Source organism: Geotrypetes seraphini, chromosome 3, assembly GCF_902459505.1.
Source record: "Geotrypetes seraphini chromosome 3, aGeoSer1.1, whole genome shotgun sequence".
NCBI classification, from domain to species: domain Eukaryota; kingdom Metazoa; phylum Chordata; class Amphibia; order Gymnophiona; family Dermophiidae; genus Geotrypetes; species Geotrypetes seraphini.
The window spans coordinates 380,116,804-380,137,210 of record NC_047086.1 but is presented as its reverse complement, the minus strand read 5'-3'; the positions used below and the strand labels follow the sequence as shown (position 1 = coordinate 380,137,210).

General features: G+C 43.9%; 1 protein-coding gene across 2 annotated transcripts in view; it reads right to left on the bottom strand.

Moving 5' to 3' along the window:
* LOC117357335 (lutropin-choriogonadotropic hormone receptor-like) overlaps positions 1–20,407 on the bottom strand; it is a 74,786-nt gene that overhangs the window by 38,208 nt on the left and 16,171 nt on the right. For both annotated transcript variants that reach the window (XM_033937751.1, XM_033937752.1), the window contains exons 3-4: positions 18,027–18,098; positions 9,825–9,899 (exon numbers count right to left, since the gene is read on the bottom strand). In XM_033937751.1, coding sequence (XP_033793642.1) covers positions 9,825–9,899; positions 18,027–18,098 — 147 coding nt within the window. The remainder of the gene's footprint in view (positions 1–9,824; positions 9,900–18,026; positions 18,099–20,407) is intronic.

The following is a 20,407-nucleotide window of genomic DNA, read 5'->3' as shown; positions in this document are numbered from 1 at the left end:
GTTAGAACTCCTCTCGTAAGAGGAAAGTCTAAAATGGTTAGGGCTCTTCAGCTTGGAAAAGAGACGGCTGAGGGGAGATAGGATTGAAGTCTACAAAATCCTGAGTGGGGTAGAACGGGTACAAGTGGATCGATTTTTCACTCTGTCAAAAAATTACAAAGACTAGGGGACACTCGATGAAGTTACAGGGAAATACTTTTAAAACCAACAGGAGGAAATATTTTTTCGCTCAGAGAATAGTTAAGCTCTGGAACGTGTTGCCAGAGGATGTGGTAAGAGTGGACAGCGTAGCTGGTTTTAAGAAAGGTTTGGACAAGTTCTTGGAGGAAAAGTCCATTGTCTGTTATTGAGAAAGACATGGGAGAAGCCACTGCTTGCCTTGGATCGGTAGCATGGAATATTGCTACTCCTTGGGTTTTGGCCAGGTAACTAGTGACCTGGATTGGCCACCGTGAGAACGGCCTACTGGGCTTGATGGACCATTGGTCTGACCCAGTAAGGCTATTCTTATGTTCTTAAATGATAATAGCATTAGCTGATACCTAGTGAAATTCAACAGAGAAATGATAACTGATAGTAACAGATGTAAACATGGTGACACTAATGTTAATGCACACTAACAGGAGATTCTACCTTGTCAAAGTAGAGACACAAAGAAAACAGAGAAGGTGACTGGTGGTTCTCAGTATTTTTTATTGTAGTCAAGACTCTTGACATGTACGTGTTTTGGCCAGATGGCCTGCCTCAGGAGTCTATAAACCAATTTAAAAATGAGAAATTACATAAATAAGTGAATAAAAATAAAATATTGCTAAGATTTGTATATAAAAGAAGCAACCTAAAAATATAGTATTGCATAAAAATCATAAAAGCAACAACCTAAAACTGATAAACTGTATCAACTCGATAAGCACATGTAAAGCCATATAAATAATTTGATAATGTTGCATTAAAAAACATATATAAGGACCCATACCAGCAAAATGAAATAAAAAACATTTAAATTATATCATTTCTGTGAGAATGGGGGAGGATTTTCCAGTCTTTATTGAAAGTATCCGTTGCTAGTAATCTAGTGGGAAATGGATGCAAGCTGTTTTACCAGTGGTACTTGACCCCTGCCCACCTTAAGCTGATTTATGGCCAGGGTTCGGATGTGTGTTGGAGAGAGTATGGCGGTGAGGGGACTTTTGAACATATCTAAATTAAACCTTAGGTTTATATACCGCATCATTTCCACAATCGTAGAGCTCGGCACGGTTTACAAGAGTTGAGAGAGAAAGGAACTCCAATGAAGGTTAAAGGGTAGAGTGAGAAGGATATTTGGGGGGCTTAGGATGCCAATGATGGGGTAAGTATTACATTTTTGAAAACAGCCAGGTTTTCAGATGTTTGCGGAAGAGTTGGAGAGAGCTCAGGATCTGGAGGGGAGAGGTAAGGTTGTTCCAGAACTCAGAGAATCTGAAGGGGAGGGAGGTCCCTAGTTTTCCTGCATGGGAAATGCCTTTTAATGAAGGAAAGGATAATTTTAGTTTGTGAGTGGGTCTGGTGGTATTAAGATTTAAGGAGTTCCAGGAGAGTGGGATGAAGGGAGGGAGGATGCCGTGAAGGATTTTGAAAGTTAGACAGGCGCATTTAAAGTGGTGGCACTTAAATTATCTGGTGGCACTGTTCAAGGATTTGGGGAGTTGGGAGTTTGCATGCAAAAAAGATAGTGAATCAATCGCTGTTTTAAAATCGACCAAGAATCGCTATCTTTACTGAATCTGGGCCTAGGAACATAAAGCCTGAAAAATCCAATCTGAAGGACCTTGTCTCACCTCAGACCAAACTGTGTAATCCAAAATAAGAAAGGTTCAGATCACTGAATGGGTAATTGAGGCTTTGAAGCTGTCTGTCTGTCTGGCAGGCTTGCAACTCCCTTTGAGCAGTACTTTTTCTTTGATGCGTTGTTCAGAAAGCAGGAAGTACTGTGCTTCATCTGAGATTTCAAAACAGATCCCTCACTCCCAGGTTCTGAAAAGGCTTTAAGCTTTGAACTGCGTAAATTAGCAAAGGAGAAGAGTCTCCAAATTAGGCTTTTTATGACTCCATGTGTTTTCATTTCTTCTCCAAATAGGAAACTAAATCCTGCACTGGAAGAGGGAACAACAAACTCAAAGATATGAGATGAGTCTCATTAGGAAAACATCCTTTGGAGTTTAATGACATGGATCCCTTTTTAAAATAAATACAACGGGGAGCCAATAAGTTTGTTTATTAGATAGTTTGTTATAACAGGATAAAAATACTGTAATTTAATAAATAATACCCCCTAACAACACAGCCCGAGATAGTCAGAACTAGGAAACTAACTCCCCCTTTTACTAAGCCGTGGAGTGCTACATACTCCCATGCTGTGCCAATGCTTAAAGAATTCCTCTACTGCGGCTTAGTAAGAGGGCCTAAGCCTGGCTACTACCTGGCTAGAGAACCACCAAGGAAGGTCAGGGTCTGTGAGCTGCAGAAGGCCTTGGCAAACCCCTGTACATTCTGCCAAGAAAAGGTTATAGGTACAGCGGTGGGATTATGATTTTCCAACCCTCAACACCCAGAAAGAGGACAAGAACACCCAGCAATAAAAAAAATGTATATGAATTACCCACAGAGAAGTGTTTATTTTAGCCATTTTTTATTGTTTTGTTTTGAATGTTTGAAAACTGGCATTTAGATATTCATATTACATGGACATTCAAATCCCAATTATATAAAGCCAGGATGTGGACATCTAACAGCAGTATGTCCATGTGGCAAGGAGGTGTGTGGTCTGGGACTAAGGAGGGACCAAAATATGGACATCTAGCTTCAGTCACAAGGGGAAGGAACATCCGTGTCTAAAAAGTGCAAGTTTCAGAAAAATACTCAGATTAAGCAGCTGCCCACTAGAGGGATTAAGGCATGAATCTTAATCCCCCCCCCCCATTGTGGTTGCTATCTTCTTTCTTCTCTTATCTTCTCTTGTCCTCCCCTTCCCTGAATATGAAACCAGCAAGGAAGACAGAGCTCTATGACAACTTCAGATACCACAGACATTAACAGAGTAGCAAGCAAATCCAAGGAGTAGCCTAATGGTTAGAGCAGTGGTTCCCAACCCTGTCCTGGAGGAACACCAGACCAATTGGGTTTTCAGGCTAGCCCTAATGAATATGCATGAAGCAAATTTGCATGCCTATCACTTCCATCATATGCAAATCTCTCTCATGCATATTCATTAGGGCTAGCCTGAAAACCCGATTGGCCTGGTGTTCCTCCAGGACAGGGTTGGGAATCACTGGGTTAGAGTAATACACTAAAAATCAAGGGATCTGGGTTCAAATCCCATTTCATCCCCCCATTTTTTATTCTTTAACTTTTAATTGTGAGCCCTCCAAGGGCTGAAATCCCACTTCAGCTTTTTGTGAGCCCTCCCCCTCCCCCCGAACAGAAAAATACCTCCTGAATTTGAATATAAGATATCTGCCAAGTCTAAAGGCTAGTGAAGTGGTGTACCTTTACACACAGGAGGTAATTTTCTGTTCCTGGAGGTCTTAAATAAATTTTTAAAAAAAGGCAAAACAAAACAGTCAACAATAGTTGGGTTTGAACCTCTGAGTCTTAACCTTCTGCTTTAACCATTAGGTTATCCCTCTGTTTTGCCTGGATGGTATGGATGGTCTGATGCTGCCACACAGACACTTATGCCCCTTGTTTTCTCCATTCATAATCTGGGCATTCTGTTCATGTTGGATGTTTCCATCTCGCCTGTATTTTAGAACAGACTTCCATTTGTGATATGCTGAACTGATGATGTCTTTTTAAATCAATGTTTCTGTGTCTGTTTACTAAAGTGTGCTACGTTTTTGCACTTAAGTACATAATTTGACCTGTGGTAAGTACAAAGCCTGTGTGGTAATTGTTTGGGATGTATCCAGCAACTGCGCTCCAGTTACTACAGAAACAGACTCCGCATGGGAAATGCATTGGCGGACAGAGCAATAAATGTATCCACATTATCTGATAATGCAGTTACCATAGTCTCGTGTGGAAAAAAAATACTTGAATCCCCTCCTCATAATCACAATCAGTACGAGTCCTCTCATACATTCTCCCAAAGAGGCCCCAAACACTCCTCAAATCCCCTCTCCCAGAACTGAGGATTTCTCTGATGGGTTATTGGGAGAGGGCAGGAGACATCCCCAAACATTCCTTCCCCTTTGTCAACCCAAGTCCAAACCCCTTAGCAGCAAAGCTGCCCTTTTAAACTCAGACTGGCAATGGGACAGGAGCATCTGGGGATCGCTTCTGCCCGGCCATTAACCTACTATGGAAACTGGAGCATGAGAGGTAAGTGTAGGTCTGGGGTGGGATGAGAGGGAAGGGTCTGTTACCTCTTTGGGGGAAGTGGTGGGAGGGAATGATACTGATTCTTTTAAAAAAATGTTTGATGAATTTAACATGTTTAACAAGCGGATCAACTAGAAATTAGGGGGAAGGCCGACATGTAAGTACCGTAGTTCAGAACAATAGCCAGGTTTCAATAGAAACCACAGTAGACCAGATATCTTCAAATACAGAGCAGACAGGTTTTTAAGGATTATACATTTTCACTGTCAACTGCTGAGCAAATTGTAAATAGGAATAACAAACATTGTTTGAAATGTCTTTATGCAAATGGCAGAAGTCTAAGAAACAAGATGGGAGAGTTAGAATATATTATACTAAATGAAAAGATAGATATAATAGGAAGCTCTGAAACCTGGTGGAAGGAAGATAACTTATAGGCAGTGATAGAATAGATTGAATTATGGAGGAGTACTTGTACTATTCCCTGTTATGCTTTTTCTCTGGGGCTGACCATCTGCTTTGATTCAAACTGAGGAATGGGAGGACAACCCAGAGTTAGAGAAAGCAGAGCAAAAAAAAAAAAAATGTAATTGGGGTTCTCTATACCAGATCTCGTGAGCAGAGGTACACAACCCACGTGTTCAAGAATGATGTGCCTATGTACTAGAAAGAAGGTTATCAAGGGCAAACAGAATGCTAGGAATGATTAAGAAGGGGATTGCAAACAGATCTGAAAAGGTTATCATGCCGTTGTACCAGGCCATGGTACACCCCCACCTGGAATACTGCATCCAACACTGGTCGCTGTACATGAAAAAGGACATAGTACTACTCGAAAGGGTCCAGAGAAGAGCGACAAAAATGGTTAAGGGATTGGAGGAGTTGCCGTACAATGAGAGGCTAGAGAAACTGGGCCTCATCTCCCTTGAAAAGAGGAGACTGAGAGGGGACATGGTCGAAACATTCAAGATTATTGAAGGGAATTGACTTCGTAGAGAAAGAGATTGTTCACCCTCTCCAAGGTGAAGAGAATGAGAGGGCACTTGCTAAAGTTAAAAGGGAATTAACTCTGTACAAACGTAAGGAAGTTCTTCTTCATCCAAGAGTGGTAGAAATCTGGAATGCTCTTCCAGAGGCTGTTATAGGGAAAAACACCCTTCGGGGATTCAAGAAAAGGTTGGATAAGTTCCTACTGGAACAGAACATACATAGGTAAGGCTAGACTCAAGTAAGGCACTGGTCTTTGACCTAAGGGCCGCCGTGTGAGCTGCCTGCTGGGCATGATGGACCACTGGTCTGACCCAGCAGCGGCAAATCTTATGTTCTTAAGGTAAGTATCTAATCTGCCTTATGAAGAGATTTACCTAAGATACAATTTAACATAAAACTTATAATTTTGTTGAGTAATAAAATTACCAAATACAAGCATAAATATAATCAATGAGGAATTTGAAAACAGTGAATTGAAACCTAGTAATAGGACTTATATGAAGCAGAATCAAATATACATATTTAACAGTACCGGAGGACATGTCCGTGGAAATCCAGACGTATGGTAACCCTATATGTATATATAGGTCTCATAATCAATTGAATTAAAGCAGATTGAAAGCAAGTATTCATAAATTCTGTCTATGCCTCCATAGAAACCTGGAGCCAGTCTGCCTCTCTTCTTTCTTACACCTCTCTCTTGCCCCCAACCAAAACATCTATGGAAACAATTCAGCTGTATTCAATGATCCCTCAAGAGTCAGTGGCTCATAATTTAAACCCTAAGGTGTCAGGTCAAAAGCGCGCCGGGACAAAGGCGAGAGCAGACAATTGAGCGCAGCGCGGAGGCGCGCGCCAAAGAAAATTACTGTTTTTTTAGGGCTCCGACAGGGGGGGCATGGGGGGAACCCCCCACTTTACTTAATACAGACCGCACCGCGTTGTGGGGGGTTTGGGGGGTTGTAACCCCCCACATTTTACTGAAAACTTCACTTTTCCCCTGTTTTTAGGGAAAAAGTAAAGTTTACAGTAAAATGTGGGGGGTTACAACCCCCCAAACCCCCCACAACGCCGGCGCGATTTGTATTAAGTAAACTGGGGGTGCTCCCCAACAAAACCCCCCGTCTGAGCCCCTAAAAACAGTAATTTTCTTCAGCGCATGTCTCCGTCTTGCGCTCAGTTGTCGGCGCGCGCCTTTGTCTTCCACGTTGTCTATGAACCAAACCCTAAATCTCTGTCTGATATTATGACAATCTAACATCAGATTAAAGTTTTGATATCACCTCAGTAAAACCAACACACAATCCCCACACTACAAAACACGAAACACAAGCTTGGGCAAAACACACTCATAACCTTTCCATACCATAATAGCACTAACTCCCAGGGCAGAATGAGCTACAACCAGCAGCTTGGAATCAGCGATTTCTTTATGCAAGCTGATGTAATTTGGGGGGAGGAGCCAGGAAGCTGAAAACCGTGAATAATTGAAACCGCAAATACGGAGGGAGAAGTGTATATAGGCAATGCAATACATTTAGTTACAATATAGGGATCTTTAAACAAGAATAATCAACAGCCCTTGCTAAAACTATAATGAGAAAATATATATAAATAGATGTTAATTTGGGAAGGCACTACCTACTTATAACTTATCTCTGTATAATATTAAAGAAGTATCTGTTCTTTAATATTACACAGAGATAAGTTATAAATAGGTAGTGCCTTCCCCAAATTAACATCTATTTATATATATTTTCTCGTTATAGTTTTAGTCAGCTGTGTAATAGATGTTAATGGAACTAAAATGTTCATGCATTGTGCAAGCTTTCATATGTAAATAAATGAATTACAAGAAATTTGAAACATCTATTGTCCAGAGATAATGTACATGAGCTTTCAAGGCTATCAAACAGGCCATCGCCTCTAAAGATAGAGCCTATGTGGTATTGAATGTCCATCTTATAGCAATATCTTGGTTTAATTATAATAATAAATCTGAAGTTTGCAACTCTAGAAAAGTTAAAAAAAAAAAAAAAAAAGGTGACCATACATTTTTTTAAAATTACTGCTCCCACTTTGTGGAACGCCGCTCCAAAGTATTTAAGAGAAGACATGACTATTTCAGACTTCAAGTCTAAACTCAAACCCTATGGGGCTCATAATAAAAAAAAAAACCACGTCTAAAAAGTGGCCTAAATGGGTACTTGGACGATCAAAAAGCCTGATTGTCCAAGTACACATAATCAAAGCTGGTTTTAGACGTGTCTAAAACCAGCTTAGGCCTTTCCCCTGCCTCTAAACGCAGAGGCGTTTTTAGAGGAGGGGAAACGGCGGGAGGTGGGCCGACCTACACCTAGGCGTACAGCAGGTATAACCAAAAGTTTAGGCAGGTTGCCTAGTCGGCACTTATATGTTTTGACTTAGACCAAGTCAAAACAAGTATAAGTGCCGAAAAAGGGGCCGTTGAGCTGATCACTGTAGCTCAGCAGCCCCAGCAACCTGCCTACCACCTACTGAAACTATCGCTGCAGGAAAGATGGCTCATCTCTCCTGCCGTGATGGTGATCGCCCACCCTCCTCTGCCGGTGATCCTCACTCTGAACTGTTGCGGTTCAGAGGGGGGTGGGCGATCACCATCGTGGCAGGAGAGATGAGCCATCTCTCCTGCAGCGATCAGCCCTCCCCCATGACTATGATTGGGGCAAGAGGGAGCCCAAGCCCTCCTGCCCCGGCGACTCCCCAACCCCCGACTACGATTGGGGCAAGAGGGAGCCCAAGCCCTCTTGTCCCGGTGACTCCCCAAAACCCCCCCCCCGCCAATTACGATGGGGCCAGGAGGGAGGTCAAGCCCTCCTGGCCATGCGGCCCCCCCCCTACAAGATCGGGCAGGAGGGAGCCCAACCCCTCCTGCCCAGGTGAACCCCCCACCCCCACTAAAATACAGGCAGGAGGAATCCCAGACCCTCCTGCCTTCGATGCACCCCCTACCACGATCGCCCCCCAAAATCCCTGATCGGCCGCCCCTGCCGACCTTTGAGACCAACCCGCCAACCCCTCGAGCCTCCTCACCCCCAATCCCCCCATACCTTAAAATCGTTGGCCGGACGGATGGGTGCCAAGCCCGTCCATCCAGTAGGCCAGCCATCCCTTGAATGGCTGGCCTTAGGGCCTGATTGGCCCAGGTGGCTCAAACTCCACCTACAGGTGGGGCCTGAGGCTCAAACCCCGCTCACAGGAGGGGCCTAAGGCCACTGGGTCTATTCCAGTTGGCCCAGGCACCTCAGGCCCCAACTGTGGGTGGGAGGTTTGAGCCGCCTGGGCCCATCAGGCCCTAAAGCCAGCCATTCAAGGAATGGCTGGCCTGCCAGACGGACGGACAACAATTTAAAGGTACGGGGGGAATGGGGGTGGGGAGGATTGAGGGGTCAGCGGAAGGGGTCTCGTGGGTAGGTGGGGGTGCTGATCAGAGGTTCATGGGGGTGCGATCATGGGAGGGGGGTACGTCGAGGGCAGGAGGGCCTGTGATCCCTCCTGCCCATATTTTAGTGGGGGTGGAAAGTAGGGGGGTTCGCTTGGGCAGGAGGGGTTGGGCTCCCTCCTGCTCGATCTTGTAGGGGGGGGTCGCATGGCCAGGAGGGCTTGGCCTCCTGGCCCCATCATAATCGGCAGGGGGGGGAGAAAGAGGGGTTGGGGATTCGCCGGGGCAAGAGGGCTTGGGCTCCCTCTTGCCCCGATCGTAGTCGGGGGTTGGGGAGTCACCGGGGCAAGAGGGTTTGGCCTCCCTCTTGCCCCGATTGTAGTCGGGGGTTGGGGAGTCACCGGGCAGGTGGGCTTGGGCTCCCTCCTGCCCGGATCGTTGTAGGGGGGGGGGAGGGTGGATTCTGTAACCTCCTTCGCCTAAACGCCCTTGTTTTGGGCGTTTGCTGCTTAGGCTTTTTTTAGGTTGATGATATGGTATAAGTGTAGACATAGTGGTGGTCTGAGCGTTTAAACAGCTGAACGTAGATGCAGGCCATTATATTAAAAAAAACCAACAACCTCCTTTTGGATGTTTTTTTTTATAATGGACATTTTCCCTGCTTCTACTTTAAACGTTTAAGGCCTTAGGCCAAAAGGGGACTTAGACGCTTTTTAAATTTTTTTTTATTATGCCCCTCTATCTATTCAAGGACTCTTTTAACATTTAACCGTCCTGTTAAAGACGCTCTCTTTCTCTTTGAACCTGATCGATTCATGTGATGTCTGCTCCCTTTTGTTCGTTCCACTTGTTCTTTCTCTATAAATAATGTAGTTCTACCGCCTCCCTTCTTTACCAGTTTGTCTGTCAGTCTTGTATTTTTAAGTCTCTGTATGATATTCCTTTGTTATACCCTGTATTTTTAAAATACATGTATTTTTAATATGGTATGTACACCATCTTGAAGTCTGATTTGGCAGTATAATAAGATTTTAATAAACTTGAAACTTACAAGCTTTGTAACTTTGGAAGATTTGCAAATGTCCCACGTACAAGGTACATCAGATTATATGTGTTCCGGATGATTCTGTGAAGAGAATAAAAATTGTAGGAATCTAACTGTAATGTTAAATTTAAAATAATCTGCAAATTCATTTCATTTATCCTCTTAAAAATAACAGAATGTGGAGATTCCAAATGGCAGCTCCTGAGGACTCTTTTTGATTGATCCTTGCTTTCCTTGCATATGAACATTTACCATTTAATTTATTTCTCTGCTTGTACTAGCTGAATTGGAAAATGGAAGACCTTTTCCCCTGCACTTCTTTCAGCCACTGATTAGAGCCATGGGTGCATTTGCATTTTCCTTGAGGTATGGCTTAGTTTAGAGATGTCCTTGTGGATGGAGACAACTCTGGGTCCCACTAATGCTGCCCTCCCAGACTTAGAAAGGACTATGTCTAGAACTGGCAATTTCTCCTGGATCAATACTGATTACTGTCTTTGGAAGTATTCCAGTAGAAGCCATAGCATCTGATGAGATAGCTGCAAGTTCCCCCCCCCCCCCCATAGGTGGAATACCGATACATCGGATCTGAAAGATCATGAGATAGGGTCTTTACAGCTGGCTAGCAGTTCTGGAATGATGAGCATTTCCCTGTTGAGGCTGCGTGTGCTTTAGAGCTATATTTGTGCTGAAGGCAACAGCAAGCCTCTCCCTTGGAAAAGCCCAAAGTTTCTCTGGAGTCTAAGCTCCCTTTTATCAGGAGTATGAAGAAAGACAAAGTGGCTCTTTTGCTAATATACGTTAAGCAGTTCACATGCAAATTACTATGTGCTGTGTCGCCCACCAGGCCTCTGGTCAGGACAGCAGAGGGCGCTAGACCCAGACCCTGGCGGGTTCCCCTGGAACTAGGGTAACTGTTAGGAGTAAGCTCTGGCCTGGGCGCATGCCTAGGACCACAAGGTATGCTGGCTGTAGCCAAAAATCACCACCACACCAAACAGTCAGTGAGAAGAAAAAATAGTCTATATTTAGCCCTTTCACTGGGCTTAAATCAAAATGGCCAGGCTGACAATTGTAAGACACAAAGGAAATCCAAATTACAGTTTTCATGAAAATAATAATAATAATATATTTTAAAGGCTAGCAATGCAGTATACTCTACAGAGAAACATACAAGGCCAAACAGGGAGAGATGGTAAACTTCACCACTGAGTTGTAGTTGTTTGCAATTGCTTGCGCTACAGGTGGTCTCCGAGGTTTAATCAGGCCCTGTGATGGCTTTATGCTGGTAAGTACTTCAAACAAGGAAGTTGTCCCTTTTTTCCTTGCTGAGGTGGTGAGTGTGGTCTGGCTTACACAAACGAGAGAAACTTTACACGTTAGCATTCAAGAAAACCCAAAATAAATGCCAATCTTCTTGGTCTGCCTTTATGGCTCTTGAAACTTCTCCTCAGATCCACATTCCCAATAGTCCACATCTGGCTGAGGTTACTGCCAACCTAAGCACAGTAGGAAAAAAAAAAAATCACCTCACAGCCAAAAAAGAAATGCAGTGAAAGAAAAACTCCACACACTGATAGGGGAAAAGAAGAAAAACAAAGCTCCCCAAAAACCAGTTTCTTGCTTCCTCCTATAGAAGCTTCTGCTTCCCAGCCCAGCTTAAACAAACAGGCAAAGGGGGAAAAAACCACAATCCATACAATTCAAAGGTTTAAACCTCTCAGGGACCCATCTCCATAAATTCAGGAAACAGCCTGGCCTCCTCTGGCCCACAGGTGGTGTCCATAGCTTTCCAACCTGGTGGCTCCCTGGAAGTTTGGGGTACAGCCAGGCCCTCCTCAAGCATTTCCACTTCTTGGCCCATCCATGGCTCAGCATGGCACTGCTCTGCTCCCTTGGCCCCAGCTTCCACCAGTAACTTCTCTTGCTGTTTCCACTGCTTCTCCTGTGGCTGTTTCACCTGCTCCTCCCACTGCTGTTCCAAGCTCTGCATTTTATGCTTGGGATAGCCACGCCTGCTGCACCTGGAGTGGGGGAGGGGATCTGGCTCTCTAAGCTGTAGAGCCTGGCTTTCTCCATACTGCTTTTTTTAGGGACTGTCTTAAAGTAACAGGCTTCTTTTTTTAAAGCAGGAAACCTTTCCTGAGCTGCACTTTGTGTGTGGCTAGGTAACCAGTCCCTGACTTGTTCAGCTTCACTGCCTAGGGAGTAGCCAGCTAACTCCTGACTATGGCTACTGACCTGGTCAGCTCTTCTGGTAAGGCAATGTAAGTCCCTGATGCTGCATTCTCTTGGGAGCAAGCCAGCACTGGTGCTGGGTTGGTCACAGCTGTTAGCCCAGGAGTGTGGTAACTCTTGCCATTGCTGGTATGACTATTAGTGTACACCAATCCATACATTAATTGCATGCTATACTGGGCCGTGGAAATCGGGCAGGTTATGGGTGGAATGCGGTAAGTGCATCCATACTAACTGCAAATAATCATAATGTATAAAGAATTTTTCTGTGAGGCAACTGAAGGGTACACACTGAGCACACCCCAGTAGTTATCATACAGCCCTTGTACTTACTCTTCCTAAGTCCATAAACTTGCGTGCACAATTTGACATATAGCATGTAAAGTTGCATGTGCAGGTTATAGAATAGTACCAGTTACATGTATAACTTAATTGTTAAATTAATTGGCATTAACACCTAATAATTGTCTTTTATTGGGGTTACTTGGCACAATTGTGCAGTTACATGTGTATCTGACCTTGGGGCTAGAAGCACTAAAGTCTGTTGGTATTATTGACTGGATCGCTGTTGGCCGATGGTGGAGTAGCAATCGATGTGCTACCAAATTTGCATGCAAATCATTTGCACAGAGGTGCAAATCAATTGCATGCAAACACGACAGATCAATCGCTCATTGAGCGATTGACACAGGCACAGAGTCCTAACAGCAGTGACAGGGGAAGCAGCCTCCTGTCACTGCTGTTAGGGCTTCTCTTTTTTTTAGTGGCATAGTTGTTGTGCGTGTGATACACACTCGCAATCTGCCCCATTAAAAAAAAAAAAAAAAAAGAATAAAGGCCCTCCATGCTGATGGCCCTCCCAATGACCCCCTCTCACGGGCACCACAACCCCCCACGGCAGCAAAAAATGGCAGGAGGGTTGCTTACTTCCTCCTGCCTGGCCAAATACCCCCACGCTATGCCCCCACCCAGTCCTGGACCTCCCTTACGCCACTGAACCCCCCTAACCATCCCCTCCCCTCCCCCTTTCCTCCCCCCCAAAAAGGACAGAGCGATGCCACTCTCTCCTGCCACTGGATGCTCCTCCAAACCTCACTTCAACTCTGGTAGACATTGAAAGCTGGAGAGAAGCACGGTCCCTCCAACTTCAAGGCCCGCATGTGGAAAATGATGGGCCTTCCCCTCCCCGGTGCACCATGTGATGCACAGGGATGAGCCTAAGACTCTGATTGGCTCAGACGCCTAAGGCCCCTCCTTGGGGGTGGGGTTTGGGAGATCATCCGGTGGCAGGAGGGAGTGGGCATCCCTCCTGCCTTTTTTTCCTTCGGGAGGAAGGGTAAGGGATGGTTGGGGGGGGATCAGTGGTGCGGGGGGTCCAGGACCAGGTGGGGACATTGCGCATGGGTATTGGGCCAGGCAGGAGGAAGTAGGCATCCCTCCTGACATTTTTGCTGCCATTGTGATGGGTCGTGGTGCCTGTTTGGGGGGGTGGGGGACTTTTTTCATTTTTTCTTTATGAGATATTTTGCATGTGTAAAACCAGGCAGACCTGTTGTTTTTTTCTGATAGCTAAAACCCCTGGTTTTGGGTTTTTTTTTTCCATAGCCAAACGATGTTAGTGCATGAATCCCTTGGCTACTTTGCATGGGGTTTTAGCTAATTTGTATGGCTGGATAGGAAAATGGGTGATCGAGGGTAAAAACACGCAGTGAGCCGTTTTGTGCGTTGAGTCAGTAAAAGTGATTGTCGCTAAAGCTGTGAAAACAGGTTTCGTGACCATTGCCGACTTTAGTGAATCTAGCCCTTAGTTTACAAAATCAGAAGTACACAATTGCATAAGGATATGGACTTGGGAAGGGTGTGGGCGGGTAAGGAGTGTGCCTAGCATTTATGCGCACAGTTTACAGAATACTATAAGTTATGCACCTGACAGTAGTTAGGCCTGAGGATTTACATCCATTGAGCTAGTGTAAGTACGCACACCTAGGGTTACCAGATTTTACGTACGTAAAATCCGGACCCATAGATTTGCCCCGCCCCTAACCCCAACCCCTTAGCCCGCTCGTCGGGAGGGAGGGCATCTGCGCATCTGCGGATGCGATGACATCATATGGACGCGCATGCGTGGATCCCCCTCCCAATGCAATCTGCTTTTCAAAACCCAGACCAAGTGCTGGGTTTTGAAAAGCCATCCGGACATCTGGTAACCCTACACACACCTAAAGTTAAGCACGTAATTGCAGACTTATGCTAATATTTTATAATGGCGTTTACGTGAACAATTGCCAATATAGAATTTGTGCTTTATGCGCATCATCCTGGCACCTAACCTTAGGTGACCTATAGAGCACTGTCACCATTATGTGTTAATATTTTCTGTTCAAGTACAAGTGTAAAATCTTAACATTTTTTAGTAAAAGGACCCTGCCAGCTAAAATTACTGTATGGATTTGGGAGTTTCTATATTAGAACTTATTTTTTTGAGAAAATAATTATAGAATTTAAGTCTCAGGCTAAATCATGTAGAAGACCTGGAAAATCACACGAAGACAGTGTAGGACTTGAATAGGGACCATCTAGAAAGTGATACTGTTTTGACTAGGAAGATTGAACATCCAGATATTCAAACAGATAAAACAATGTGAGAGTTGTTAACTGTGATTTCCTTTTGAGATATTTCTCAGAAAAGAGTCCTACAGTTAGGGGCATTATATTACATAAGAGCATAAGAATTGCCACTGCGAGGTCAGACCAGTGGTCCATCGTGCCCAGCAAACCGCTCACGCAGCGGCTCCTAGTTCAAAGTCCAGTGCTCTAAATGAGCCCAGCCTCACCTGCGTACTTTCCAGTTGAGCACGAACTTGTTCAACTTTGTCTTGAATCCCTGGAGGGTGTTTTCCCCTACAACAGCCTCTGGAAGAGCGTTCCAGTTTTCCACCACTCTCTGGATGAAGAAGAACTTCCTTACATTCATACGGAATCTATCCCCTTTCAACTTTAGAGAGTGCCCTCTCGTTCTCCCTACCTTGAAGAGGGTGAACAACCTGTCCTTATTTACTAAGTCTATTCCCTTCAGTACCTTGAATGTTTCGATCATGTCCCCTCTCAATCTCCTCTGTTTGAGGGAGAAGAGGCCCAATTTCTCTAATCTTTTGCTGTACGGCAACTCCTCCAGCCCCTTAACCATCTTAGTCACTCTTCTCTGGACCCTTTGTGCATGAAAGAGGAGTGGGACTTGGGTGTTATAATATGTGATGATCTAAAAGTGGTCAAACAGGTTGAAAAGGTGATGGCAAAACTAGAAGAATGCTAGGGTGCATAGGGAGAGGCATGGCCAATAGGAAAAAGGCAGTATTGATGCCCCTGTATAAGACTCTGGTGAGACTTCATTTAGAGTATTGTGTACAATTCTGGAGATCGCATCACTTTTTTTTACTCTATAATGTCCTCACAATCAATACATAAGTAGAAAGTAAATGTTACATTTAGCTTTAACTGGGCAGTTCCAATGATGAATAGAAGCAAACCCCTTATATAAGCATCAGGGTTTGCTATCTGACAGAAGATCAGACCTCCACAAACATTCCAGTTCTGATCTAAACCACTCAATGGAGCTTTCCCGTTTCACTTGAGAACAGCTTCCTCAGGAGAAAATTATTTAATCTGTCGTTGTGCAAACAAATTTCGTTCTGCATTAGCTCGAGATTTATCTTCCAGCAGGATTGTCTACACAGCCGCACATAGCGACTCTTTGTAAAAAATCTTGTGCTAATGCAGGTCAAGAGAAGATTGGCTATTTCTGGAGTTGCAGTCTTGATATTTTGGGTTCTGGTATGGGTGTCTCTTTTCCAGTATGTAGGGAGCTTGATCATCTATCAAGATAGGAGAGGTGGTTTGTTTCTTGTTTGGTTGCTGATGGTCATAGCCTATTGTATGGTGGGGAGGGGTAAGGTATTTTCCAAATAGATAGATTTTTATGCCTTTACGAAAGTTTTGGTAGAAGGGTGTGTTCCTTAATTGTGCTAGTAAAGGATTCCACCATATTGCTGTCCGGTATGGGAAAGTTGTAGAGTGAATAGTTTTGTATTTGATTCCTCTAGGGTTTGGGAATCTTATTCTCTTATGGTTGCTGATCAGGTTATATTTGTCTTTGGGTAGTATTTTAATAAAATTCCCCATGGAAAATTAAAAAGATCTGTATGCATAGTTTAAAAATACACCTTGGGGCTCATAATCGAAAGAGAAAAACGCCCAAAAACCGGCCTAAGTCGGCACTTGGACGAACATTGTCAAAATACGTCCAAGTGCCGATAATAAAAATGGGTTTTGGACGTATTTCTAAACGACCTAGGCCTTCATAGTGCCACTGAACGACCAAAGCTAAATGGGGCATTTCAGGAGGAGTGTCGAGGGTGGGAGTTGGGTGGGACGTGGACTGGCTTAGACTTAGTTGTACAGCATGTATAACCGAAAGTTATACAGCCCAGGATCGACGGAACTTGGACGTTGTGACTTAGACCATTTAAAACATGGTCTAAGTCACAAAAACCCACCTAAAGTCACCAGATAAGCACTGCAAACACATAATACAGACCACCAACACACTACCTCAGTGATCACCGACCCCCCCAACCTCATAAAAATTGTAATCACACCTTTAAAATTCAGCCTCCAAACCATCATCACCTGGCAGCTTGGCATAGGAAAGCCTAGTCGTCCAGCAAGAGGCGGCTTAAGCCATCTTGGGGGTGGGTTAGGGTCCCATGGATAGGAGGACCCATGCCCATAAGCCCCTGTAATCACTGCATTGATAATGAAACATGCGCACTCCCCTATATACCCCCCAAACCCTTTTCTACTGGCATATAAGTGGCTCCTGTAGCTATAAGGGCTATTAGGGCGATAGATAAGTGGGTATAGGGGATTTTGGAGGTGGTTTTGGGGGGGGGCTCACCATGACCTATAAGGGAGCTGTAGTGAGAAGACATGGTACCCTTTTTGTGAAGTTCACAGCAGTGCCATGTAAGGTAGACCACTATTTAGGTGCCATGTCTGGGTGTTCAGTCCATCACTTTGCAGACCCCTCCCACATCCAACAGGGCTTGTTCTAGGTGTTTTTGACTTGTATGAAAAGTTGGATGAAAATATGGTATAAAGATGGACAATTTAGTGACTTGGACGATCAGATCGGCAGGATGTATAGTTAGACGATTTTCGAAACAAAAAGATTTTTGGACGTATTTTTCGAAAATGTGTCATAGGCTGTTTTTTACTTTGGACGACTTGCGACTTAGACGAAAACGGATTTAGATGTTCCTTTTGATTATGCCCCTCCTTGCCTCTAAGGGGAACCAGTGTAGTTCGAGGTACAGGGGTGTCACTTCGTCATATTTGGTTCCTGAGAAAATAAGTCTGGCTGCTACATTTTGAATGATTTGTAGTTTTTTTTTCCCTGTATAGTTTCTTTACATCCTACAGAAAGGACATTGCAATAATCTAGTTGGGATAGTACCAATGATTGAACCAAGATCTGAAGGTTTTCTTTGGCGAGGCAATGCCAGATTTGTCTCAGTTTTCTCAGTGTTGTGAATATTGTCTTGGTTAATGTTTGAATTTGTACCTTCCAGGAAAGGTTCTTGTCGCATATAATCTCTAGGATTGAAGACAAAGTTACACAAGGTCCTGCTGAACCAGAACGTACGCAGGTAAGGCTAGACTCAGGGCACTGGTCTTTGACCTAAGGGCCGCCGCGTGAGCGGACTGCTGGGCACGATGGACCGGTGGTCTGACCCAGCAGCGACAATTCTTATGCTCTTAGTTCTGATTCTAGTTTCAGTGGAGCGTTATGCAGCATTATTTAGAGTGTCATCGTTGGTGATTCTGAGTAAGCTTGTTGTTTTTTTTTTTTAACTTATACTTCAAGTATAAACTACTGTAATGGAAACAATCGTTGTTTTACTCTATACTTACACTGAAGTCAAGGCGGGTACGCTGTCGAATGCATTAGCCTCAATTCTCTCCAGAGAATAACTATGTATGGTTCTATAAGAAAAGATTGAAAGAATTGTTTACAGAAATGACATTCTATTAATTCTCTTAAAGAACAGTGAAATCGGGGATGTACCGTAAGAGCAAGCTTCAATAAGCCCTGCTAACCGACTAAAACTCATTTACAGGAGATTTACACGTTTAACATTTAATTAAACATTTGATAATAATGTGATTATTACTTGTTCCTATCTCCCAAATGCCAGCATTTGTTCAGGTATATAACTATATTGGTAAAAGAAGGGGAAACTATAGGATGCTATTCACCCAAATAAATTTGGGTTCTGAATAGCTAACAAAAGTCACATACTAACTTCTGTGAAAGCTGATATTTGGGAGATACTGGTCAAAAAAGAGAGATGTTTGCAACAGCTTGAAAGAAGATATTTAAAGTGCTTTTGTTTGATTTGTTTATGTTTAAATTCACTGTATTACCCTGTTAATAATTGAAAACTAATAAAGATTTAGAAAAAAAAAAAAAAGAGAGAGAGAGATTCTCTTGTTGATAAACAGATCTGCTTCTCTGTTGCAGTATAAGACAAAGCGATGCCTAATTCCTACACATCCTTTGGACCGTAACATTGCGGTAAAAAACAGCACGTCGACTGAGAACTCTGTACTCGTTGAGCTGATCAAACATGGAAGAAGCAGGGATTCTGCTCTTGGGAGGCTTATACATTATGAGTGTCTGTGCTTATTTTTCTGCTCTTTGAGGGTACAAAATTGGGGTTCATTGGTGCTTTTGTATCACAGACACTAGTGCCACAAACCTTTTTCTAGTAGGCTCAACTGTGCACATTTGTTTGGGTTCATATCCCGTCCTCCTCAGAAGAGCTCAGAACGGGTTACAAAATGATAAGGTAGATCCCAGGAAATTCTTCTTCACGGAGAGGGTGGTAGATGCCTGGAATGTCCTCCCGAGGGAGGTGGTGGAGAGGAAAATGGTGATGGAATTCAAAAAAGCCTGAGATAGAGGATCTCTAATTAGAAAACAAAGGATGTAAATTAAAGAACTAAGGCTGGTATTATCCCCAACACTCTTCAGTCTCTACATTGCATCCCTAGGCACCTGCCTAGACAAATTAGGCTTAACCTCTTATAGCTATGAAGAAGACATCACCATCCTTCCTTTTGATTAACCAACACCCTCCACGACAGACACACTACACTACACTACACTCCACGACAGACACACTACACTACACTACACTCCATGACAGACACACTACACTACACTATACTCCATGACAGACACACTACACTACACTACACTCCATGACAGACACACTACACTACACTATACTCCATGACAGACACACTACACTACACTACACTCCATGACAGACACACTACACTACACTACACTCCATGACAGACACACTACACTACACTATACTCCATGACAGACACACTACACTACACTACACTCCATGACAGACACACTACACTACACTACACTCCATGACAGACATACTACACTACACTACACTCCATGACAGACACACTACACTACACTACACTACACTCCATGACAGACACACTACACTACACTACACTACACTCCATGACAGACACACTACACTACACTACACTACACTCCATGACAGACACACTACACTACACTACACTACACTCCATGACAGACACACTACACTACACTACACTACACCCCATCACAGACACACTACACTACACTACACTACACTCCATGACAGACACACTACACTACACTACACTACACTCCATGACAGACACACTACACTACACTACACTGAGTAGGAGGAAGGTCGTCTACTAGTGTCATCCTTCCCCAACAATTGGCCACTTCACTGATTCAACAAAACACAGAGTCCTAAGATCTGACTATACAGTAAAACCTTGGATTGCGAGTAACACGGTTTGCAAGACGAGCAAAACGTTTGATAAAATTGATTAGTGAGCATTGTCTTGCAATACGAGCACTTCAACGCGCGCCACGTTATCACAGTACGCACAACATATATGCGTCGTATCGTTGAGCGCAGCTGAATGCAGCAATTAAGCATAATACAAGCACGCACAGCGTACCCACACAATTTACCTGCAGTACAATATACCCTAGCACAATACATCCTCACCTTGCCTTCACTGTTGCACAGTCCCTGAACCCCTACTTATTCTGCCTTTTTGCCAAAGGCTGTTTTAGCATTTCACATCAGCCAAGAACATAAGCATTGCCTCTGCAGGGTCATCATGCCCAGCAATCCGCTCCTGCAGCAGCCCCCCAGGTCCATGACCTGTAAGTTCTCCACCGCCTAAAATCT